Source organism: Xiphophorus couchianus, chromosome 16, assembly GCF_001444195.1.
Source record: "Xiphophorus couchianus chromosome 16, X_couchianus-1.0, whole genome shotgun sequence".
Lineage (NCBI taxonomy): Eukaryota > Metazoa > Chordata > Actinopteri > Cyprinodontiformes > Poeciliidae > Xiphophorus > Xiphophorus couchianus.
Window position 1 is genome coordinate 7,110,426 of NC_040243.1, and position 7,917 is coordinate 7,118,342.

The window sequence follows — 7,917 nt, forward strand, 5'->3', positions numbered from 1 at the left end:
CGCTGGATGCCAAATGCCATGTGATTTAGTTGCAATCACTCTTTCCTGTTTTGTCTTTTATATGATTTAGGTAATTATGTACATTAAAGACAAACAGATGAGTTGTTGATCCTTACTATTACCCTATTGCTACAAAGGACCTGAACTAGTCTTATTTCAAAACACTTTATCCCTAACAGTTTTGTATCTGAACTGCGATATTTGTTGACAAAATAAATTTTGTATCCAGGGCCGGATATTGGTTGGTTGAGTTTGGAAAAGGACATTTCAAAAAAGGTTTTGTCACATTCTGTTTCATCACATTTGTCCAATCTCAATGATAGCTAACCACTACCATAGGCAGGGACAGTAATGTCACAGTGTATCATATACGTTCATAGTGCCAGCTGATGGGATAAGTGTCAAAATATGAAAAAATGAACCAGTTTTTGTATCATTTGCTGGTACATTCAAGTTTTCTTATCTCAAAGATGGTTTAATTCAAGCAAATTAAAATTTGTGATTGTCAGTTTTTGACTGTAAGAACACCTTTTATTTCAGTTGAAAATGTTCTACTATAAATGAAAAATCAGAAAATCTAATTAGCAGACCAACCATGCATAGATTACATTCAAAACTGCTCAACATTTAAACAAACAAACAAAAAGTCTTATTTTGCCAGGCTCCCTTGGGTAAAAAAAAAAGGCAAAGTACTACCAAAGGAAGTGACATTTTTTTTATTTGCACATTTTTCCTTCCCTTTTTTTCAATAAATTACTCATACATGTGTATTCAAAGATACAGTTTATCTTAGACAGTCTTTTATATTATGTTGCAAAAACATTGAAATTGTGATGTATAACTAGTTTTGGAATTTCTGCGCTTATCCACCTTTTTAAAATGTATAATTTAAAAACCACCTCTGCGTATTCTGATTGGTCAACACCGATGACGGCGCGCGTTACGTAAGATATTTCCTTATTTGGTAGCATTGCCACGCCCCAGGTGTGAGTATAAAGCCCTCGCGCAGGAGCTGCTGGCATGGTTTTACCGGTTAGTTTGTAAAACGAGGTTTTTGATGGAAAAATACAGAATGACCAGAAGAATGACGTCTCTGCTGTTTAAGGCGCTGGTGGACATGAAGGACGGCACACTTTTAAAGGCTGTACGTGGAAACAGCAGAAGGGCACACTTTAGGTGGGTCCGACTTTTTCTACTCGAGATGCCCTTACATCAGTCTGTTCACTCTGCTCCTCCTAAGCATTAATTTTCTTTTAGTGATTTTGCTTAATCGCCTTAAAAATTGTTCCTTAATCAAATCGAAAGCGCACGAAGGAGCTTAAATAACCTTTTCTTTGATAAATTCAAAGCATACATTTGGCATGTTCACAACTTGGCAGATTATAATTAAAGCGAGTTTTTTCAGTTTGTGATTTACTCCGTTGAATAAATGAAATAAGTAAATATCCTCTAAGGAGTTATTCTGAAGTATTAGCCACAGACTTCACGTGAATGTGCTCAGAAATGCCATGTTTTCTTCCACTTTAGACAGTTGGGATCTTGTGGGATCCTGACAGAAAGGAGAGCCAGCCTTCAGCTGCGCCCTGCCACCCCCACGGTGACAACCAGGCGCACCTTCATCAACCTGGCTGTTCCCATCAGCACCCGCAGGATGGAGTACACGGAGAGCAGGATATTGGAGTGAGTGCCAATTTAAACAGTTTGAAATGATCACAGTAGTAGTAAAAAAACAATAATCTTTTTGATGCTACCATTTATTATTTTGTAACTATATCGAAACCATGAAATATTCGAAAAGAAAGAGATTTAAATTAATTAGATAATTTGCTATGTAATTGTGTGTCCAGGTACACTCCAGAAGAGATGTACAAGGTGGTGGCCAACGTAGAGGACTACAAGTATTTTGTTCCCTGGTGCAAAAAGTCTCGAATCCTGAAGGGAACGAAGGGAAACGTCCAAGCAGAGCTTGAAATTGGTTTCCCTCCCATCACCGAGCGATATACATCTGAGCTCACTTTTGTTCCTAACCACCAAGTCAGAGTAAGTAGTTAGATTGACTGGGATTTTTATAGTTTAAAATGTTTTTAAATCTTCAATAATTTACGGTTATAATGCAAAATGCTTCTTTTTAGTAATTCTCATGACTGTAGTGATTAGCTTGTTAACTTTTAGCATTTACACATTGCTCGTGTCCAAATCAGGCGGTGTGCTCTGATGGGTCACTCTTCAGCCATCTTGAAACGGTGTGGAGGTTTGCCCCTGGAGCCAAAGGCCTCCCAGGCTCCTGCAAAGTGGATTTCTTTGTAAGTACTTTTCTGTGAATAAGATAATTCTTCTTCTTTGTGAGTTAAGCAAAGACCAGAAAATCGCCATACTGGCTATAAATATTTAAAAGGGCTAGGATATTGATTTAAAGGGAAGAAATTAAGAGATCAGACTCCATTCCTTGGAGTCTTACTTTTGATCGATCCTTTCTGTACTGTTGTGAATGGATTACTGGCTGAGAGGAAGTGTTGAATGAAATCTCATTATGCTCTAAATTTAGTGTAGTGCATCATGCTGGTGTTGTGTAAGAATGCAGCAGCAGTAAATGTAGCGTATTAAGGAGCTGCAGACAGGAGTTTAACCTCAATGTTGGCACAGATTACACCAAGATTAACCAGAATCTAGTTCAGTTTCAGCCCAACGTGTTAAGCATGGAGAATCCTTGGCTTCTGATACTCCTGAACTTCCAAAGCCTAAATATCATTCAAGGATGCAGATTTTTGTGATCATTTATAATTTTTAACTCTTGAACATTTGAATTTTTCTGTCTCCTGCAGGTGTCCTTTGAGTTCAAGTCTCTGCTGCATTCTCAGCTGGCCTCCGTGTTCTTCAACGAAGTTGTAAAGCAAATGGTCAGTGCCTTCGAGTCCCATGCAGCGACTCTTTACAGAAACAAGCCAGTCGCTTCCTTGAGGAGCCATGCAGCTATTAGCAACCACCTCTGACCTCTGCAGTGTCCTTATCCTCCTGGGCTATTACCAAAACCAAGCCATCGTGCTGCTTTCACTACGCCCAATACTTGACTCTCATCTGAGACCAGTTCTCCTGTTTGCACGCAGCTACATATTTTATTGTAAATTGAACATATGCAAACTGTATTTATTTTGAGCCAAATTAAAATTTATTTACATTTCTGTGCATATTTATTTATTTTGCTGACAGTAATAATACATCAAATAAAAGTTTTTGTAAAAAGTGCTTTGAGAGCTGATTCTGATTTCTTGTAGTGTAACTAAAACTCTGTTGTTTGTTGTCCAGTGACCGATCAAAGCATGATGCCAGTAAAGAAACAAAGGTCATGTTATCGTATTTGTAATCTTTACAATTTAACTAAGCATTCAAAGAAAAGGGGAAAACATCTGCTTATGGGAAAAGTTGCACAATGACCCTCGGGGTATTTGTAGTATTTGAACACAAAGATATCCATACTTGGTAATAGGTTGGGTTTTGTTTTTGGAAATATTCTGAAAGGAATGTATTTAGCACTTTTTTCTTTCTACCTTGGGTTTCAAAGTGGAATAAAACTGACATCTAGACCTTATAACAAGAACTATACAGTATATTAAAATGTACTTCAGACTGAAATAGTGGGATTTTCCAAAAATCAGTCAACATGACTTCAAAAACAAAGGCAGCAGGTAGAGGAGTTTTGTGAAGCTGGCTTTTCCGCTTTTACGTAACATCACATGCAGCCAGCAGCCATAAAAGGTTGGAGACGTCTGAGGAGAGGAGCAGACTCAAAAGCAACAAACATGAAGAAGGTTGTTATTCTGATCATAGCATTCGGATTCTGTCTTTCTGATCCTGGACCTGATGAGAATGACAGAGTCTGTCAAGTTGCAGGCTCAGCTAGCTGCTGTAACATCTGCTCTCTCACATCTGTAACTCAAAAAGTGGGAGAACTGGGGGAGAAGGTTGTAAACATGGCAGAAAAAATTACTTTTCTGGAGACCAGGCTGCAAAACACCGAAAAAGAAGTTCTGGAGTTACGGAGCCTCACTGGAGGTAATAAATCTTTCAGCTTTACGGTGAAATATAATTACTGCATGTCCAGTTTTCCGATGTATTTCTGGTGTTTGTAATGTTTTCAGGCTCTCCTCAGGTGGCTTTTTCAGCAGCTCTCAGGGATTCTGGTTCTGGAGACATAGGACCTTTTACCACTGCTACCCCATTGCAGTACAAAAAGGTTTTCTCCAACACAGGCAATAGCTATAATCCATCAACAGGTGTGTACAGCATTAGGAAGACATGTATACAAAAACAAGAACAGTCAAATTTATATTAATTGGTATATTCCTTTCAGTTCTTCTAATCCTTCATGTTTTCACAGGCATTTTTACAGCGATGGTCAGTGGAATGTACTTTTTTCGCTTCTCAATGTTCAACAACCTGGCTTCTACCCCAAACTCGGTTGTGAGCCTCATGAAGAACAGCGAACGGCTGACGTCAGTGTGGGATACCAATGGGTCTGACAGCAATGACATGGGCAGCAACGCTGTGGTCATCCCTCTGAAGGTGGGAGACAACGTGTTCGTGCAGCTGCAGCCAAACAGGCTCGTCTACGACGACACCATGAACTACAACACTTTCAGCGGCTTCCTGCTTTTTACTGTGTGATGCATACAACAGCTCTGCATGCCAGCATGATTTATTATTTCACAATAAAGGAAGATTCTTTTTTCAATTTGCAAATTAGCATAATTTGTGTAGAAAATAATTGATGAAATAAATAAATCAGAAATATTGCATTTTGTGTGAGTGTAAAATTGTGTTTTATCTGCATAAATGAACTTATTAAATAGCATTTAAATTATCCTGAGTAATAAATATCCAGGGTTATTTTCCAGATAACTTTTAGCTTTGATGATCATTTTAAAGTCATAAAAATGAATGTATCAAAAAGCATCAACAATAAACTGCAGTAGAGAAGTACTTGGAAATGTATAAAACAACTGAAGTAGATATTTGTAGGAGAGAAAAAAAGAAATGTTGAAACTATTTATACTCAACTGAATAGAGCAACTATGTTATGCTCTTTGAATTGCACCAAAATTTTTTCAGAACATTCCTCATTGTGCTTCTTCACCCTACATATTCAAGACAACAAAGATCCTCATGTCTGTACAATTCCTCTTTGCATATATTGACTCTTTATAGAACTGTTAGTTTAGTGGTGCACAATATCTCCCCGTGGTCATTGGTTGCCCTGCATATGTAAACATTTGCGTTCTCTGCTAAAACTTTCGAAAGAGTCAGGGTGCAGGATCCATCATCATCGTACTCTATCTGGACTGTGGATGATTCTATGACAGGTACATCTCCACACAGCCACACCACCTCTGGAACAGAATATCCTGCAGTAAGAAATAAGAAGAGTGAGACATACAGTATGGTATCGGTGCTGTTTGTACACCTTCAGAAGCAAGCATGTCTGAATACACTAACAAGTGTAACTGTCATGGGTTGTCATCAAATTGTTTTTTTTTAATTATAAAGAAACAGTTTAAAACGGTTTTTTTTCTTGACATAGAAAAAAAATCCATCCCTCACAGATTTTTGTGCAATTCTATGGTACCTGTTAGTGTCTAGAATTTACAGGGTTTGTGTTACGTGCAGTGACCCTCAGTCACTAGTCGTTTTTCTTCGGCTATATATTTAAATATATTTCAAAAGACAATTTTTAGTTTCTTAGTATTTTTATCTGTTACTGCAAGTCATTTTTTGTTAATTGCAGGACCTATATGTAGACTTCAGTTATCATGGCATGTGAACTGCTACAATTATGGAAATTGAGCATTTTTTCTTGGTTGCTATGTCTATTTTAGACTGAACTCTCTCTTGTTGGAGGAAGTTGCACCTTCAAAACTGGTTTTTGGGACAACAAAATCTTGATCACACTGCTATCTAGATTTTATAGACACTCACACCTTTATCCAGTGATAGCAGTATGTGGCATGCTGGCCAAGTTAATAAATAGCAGCATTGTGACGAAGAGCAAAAAAACCAACAAAATGACAAAGTTGCTCGGGTTTAACAAATACATTTCAATGAAAATATAGTCGTGAGAGTTTTTGACCTTCACCATTTTCTTTAATTTCAACAACTCAGAGTTAGCTTAAGTAGAACTGAATATACAGTATCTGAAATTCTATTTTAACATGCACACAGGAGTCTTGACTGTTATCATATAAGTTTACTGATGGACCTGAACCATGTGACCACACATGCAGGAAATCAGCCGACACAAATAATCAGACTTTACTTATTTTATTCTTTTTTAGCGCTAGAAAAGAGAGACGCTTACCCTCACAGGCTAATCTGTTGTGGAGTGAATATAACCGAAATTATACAGCATCTGCTCAAACACGGAAGACACATTGCTTATATCCTAAGGTTTGCCTCCTGGACTGCTGATGTCACTAAAGGTCCTCCCAGTGGTCATCCGATGCTCTAAGTTTCGTTTCTACAGTAAGTTTCCATATGAAGCAAAAGGCTTTTGTGTAGAATCTTTGTGTCCGTAGTTTGTGTGTGCGTGCATGTATGGTGCGTGTCTGGAGTAAACGTCTCAACATGACCTACTTATCACACGTTACACATTCACATGTGATAAAAGGTTGGAGACATTTGTGGAGTGGCGCAGAAGCTCAAAAGCAACAAACATGAAGAAGGTTATTGTTCTGATGCTAATGTTCAGCCTTTGTCATTCTGGTCCAGGGAATGATGACAATATTTGTCCTTTTGGAGGCTCAGCCAGCTGCTGTAACATCTGCCCCACAAACATGGAACAAAGAATTACTTCTCTTGAAACCATGCTGGAAAATGCTGAAAAAGAAGTTCAAGAGTTGCGGAGACTCACTCAAGGTAATACATTTATCAACCTTATGATAAAATATAGTTACTCCCTGTCAAGTTTCCAATCTGTTATTTTTGATATTTTCAGGCACTCCTCGAGTGGCTTTCTCTGCAGCTCTCCCTGGCTCTGGAAACACAGGACCTTTCACCACTGCTACCCCACTAACGTACAAAAAGGTTTTCTCCAACACAGGGAACTGCTATAATCCATCAACAGGTGTGTACAGCACTAGGAATAAACGTGTCTAAAGACAGGAAAACAAGCTAATCAAATCAATGGGTTGCATGTCTTACTGCAGTTCTCATAACTCTTCATATTTTGTAGGTATTTTCACAGCAACGGTCAGTGGAATGTACTTCTTTCGGTTCTCGATGTTCAACAACATGACTCCTGCTCCCAACTCGGTTGTGAGCCTCATGAAGAACAGTGAACGGCTGACGTCTGTGTGGGACACCGCTGCGACTGATATTCACGACAGTGGAAGCAACGCTGTGGTCATCTCTCTGAAAGTGGGAGACAACGTGTACGTGCAGCTGGAGCCAAACAGGGCCGTCTATGATGATGGGATGCACTACAACACATTCAGCGGCTTCCTGCTCTTCCCCATGTGATGCATACCATACCCATGCATCCCAAAATGATTCTTTACTATTTCACAGAAAATGAATTTTCTTTTATTTAGATTGAAAATTACTATGATGTGTAGAAATAATTTCTTTATTAGAAATGTCATTTTGTATAAATGTGTAAATTTGTATTTTATCTACTAGATAGAATGTATTGCATACTCTTCAGTCTAAGCAGCAAATAACCGTGCTCTTTTGTAGATAGTTCTTATCTTTAGAAACAAATTTTTGACTTGTGGAAAGGACTTAATTAGATTAAATTGTGGAACAAGTTCCATTGGTCGTCCTCAGACTTCCTTTTTGTGGTACTCAACAAAGTTTTTGGAGCCTGGTCATAATTATTTTTAAGATAAATGAAAATGAATGAACTTATATAGAAGAAAAACGTATCAA

At 38.1% G+C, this 7,917-nt stretch overlaps 3 protein-coding genes across 3 annotated transcripts; all 3 read left to right on the forward strand.

Moving 5' to 3' along the window:
• The first annotated feature begins 1,005 nt into the window (after positions 1-1,005).
• LOC114160278 (coenzyme Q-binding protein COQ10 homolog, mitochondrial) lies at positions 1,006-3,243 on the forward strand. The gene is made up of 5 exons (XM_028042808.1): positions 1,006-1,176; positions 1,528-1,680; positions 1,848-2,040; positions 2,202-2,303; positions 2,823-3,243. Exons 1-5 carry the CDS (start codon positions 1,058-1,060, stop codon positions 2,988-2,990), a joined length of 735 nt encoding a protein of 244 aa, XP_027898609.1. The 5' UTR covers positions 1,006-1,057; the 3' UTR covers positions 2,991-3,243.
• A 497-nt stretch (positions 3,244-3,740) lies between these two features.
• Positions 3,741-4,793, forward strand: LOC114160275 (complement C1q-like protein 2). Its single transcript, XM_028042804.1, has 3 exons — positions 3,741-4,050; positions 4,137-4,271; positions 4,376-4,793. Exons 1-3 carry the CDS (start codon positions 3,798-3,800, stop codon positions 4,660-4,662), a joined length of 675 nt encoding a protein of 224 aa, XP_027898605.1. The 5' UTR covers positions 3,741-3,797; the 3' UTR covers positions 4,663-4,793.
• Positions 4,794-6,506: 1,713 nt separating this feature from the next.
• On the forward strand, positions 6,507-7,509 carry LOC114160285 (complement C1q-like protein 2). Its single transcript, XM_028042815.1, has 3 exons — positions 6,507-6,906; positions 6,941-7,114; positions 7,223-7,509. The coding sequence occupies exons 1-3, from the start codon at positions 6,705-6,707 to the stop codon at positions 7,507-7,509; spliced, it is 663 nt and encodes a 220-aa protein (XP_027898616.1). The 5' UTR covers positions 6,507-6,704.
• The last annotated feature ends 408 nt before the right edge of the window (positions 7,510-7,917 follow it).

Bases quoted from the DNA above. Each gene is read 5' to 3' on its own strand.
- LOC114160285 (XM_028042815.1), top strand. From the start codon at position 6,705: ATGAAGAAGGTTATTGTTCTGATGCTAATGTTCAGCCTTTGTCATTCT. The intron at 6,907-6,940 runs GTAATACATTTA...GATAAAATATAG, and splicing joins GTTGCGGAGACTCACTCAAG to TTACTCCCTGTCAAGTTTCC. The intron at 7,115-7,222 runs GTGTGTACAGCA...CATATTTTGTAG, and splicing joins CTGCTATAATCCATCAACAG to GTATTTTCACAGCAACGGTC.
- LOC114160275 (XM_028042804.1), top strand. From the start codon at position 3,798: ATGAAGAAGGTTGTTATTCTGATCATAGCATTCGGATTCTGTCTTTCT. The intron at 4,051-4,136 runs GTAATAAATCTT...TAATGTTTTCAG, and splicing joins GTTACGGAGCCTCACTGGAG to GCTCTCCTCAGGTGGCTTTT. The intron at 4,272-4,375 runs GTGTGTACAGCA...ATGTTTTCACAG, and splicing joins TAGCTATAATCCATCAACAG to GCATTTTTACAGCGATGGTC.
- LOC114160278 (XM_028042808.1), top strand. From the start codon at position 1,058: ATGGAAAAATACAGAATGACCAGAAGAATGACGTCTCTGCTGTTTAAG. The intron at 1,177-1,527 runs GTGGGTCCGACT...CTTCCACTTTAG, and splicing joins AGCAGAAGGGCACACTTTAG to ACAGTTGGGATCTTGTGGGA. The intron at 2,041-2,201 runs GTAAGTAGTTAG...TGTCCAAATCAG, and splicing joins TTCCTAACCACCAAGTCAGA to GCGGTGTGCTCTGATGGGTC.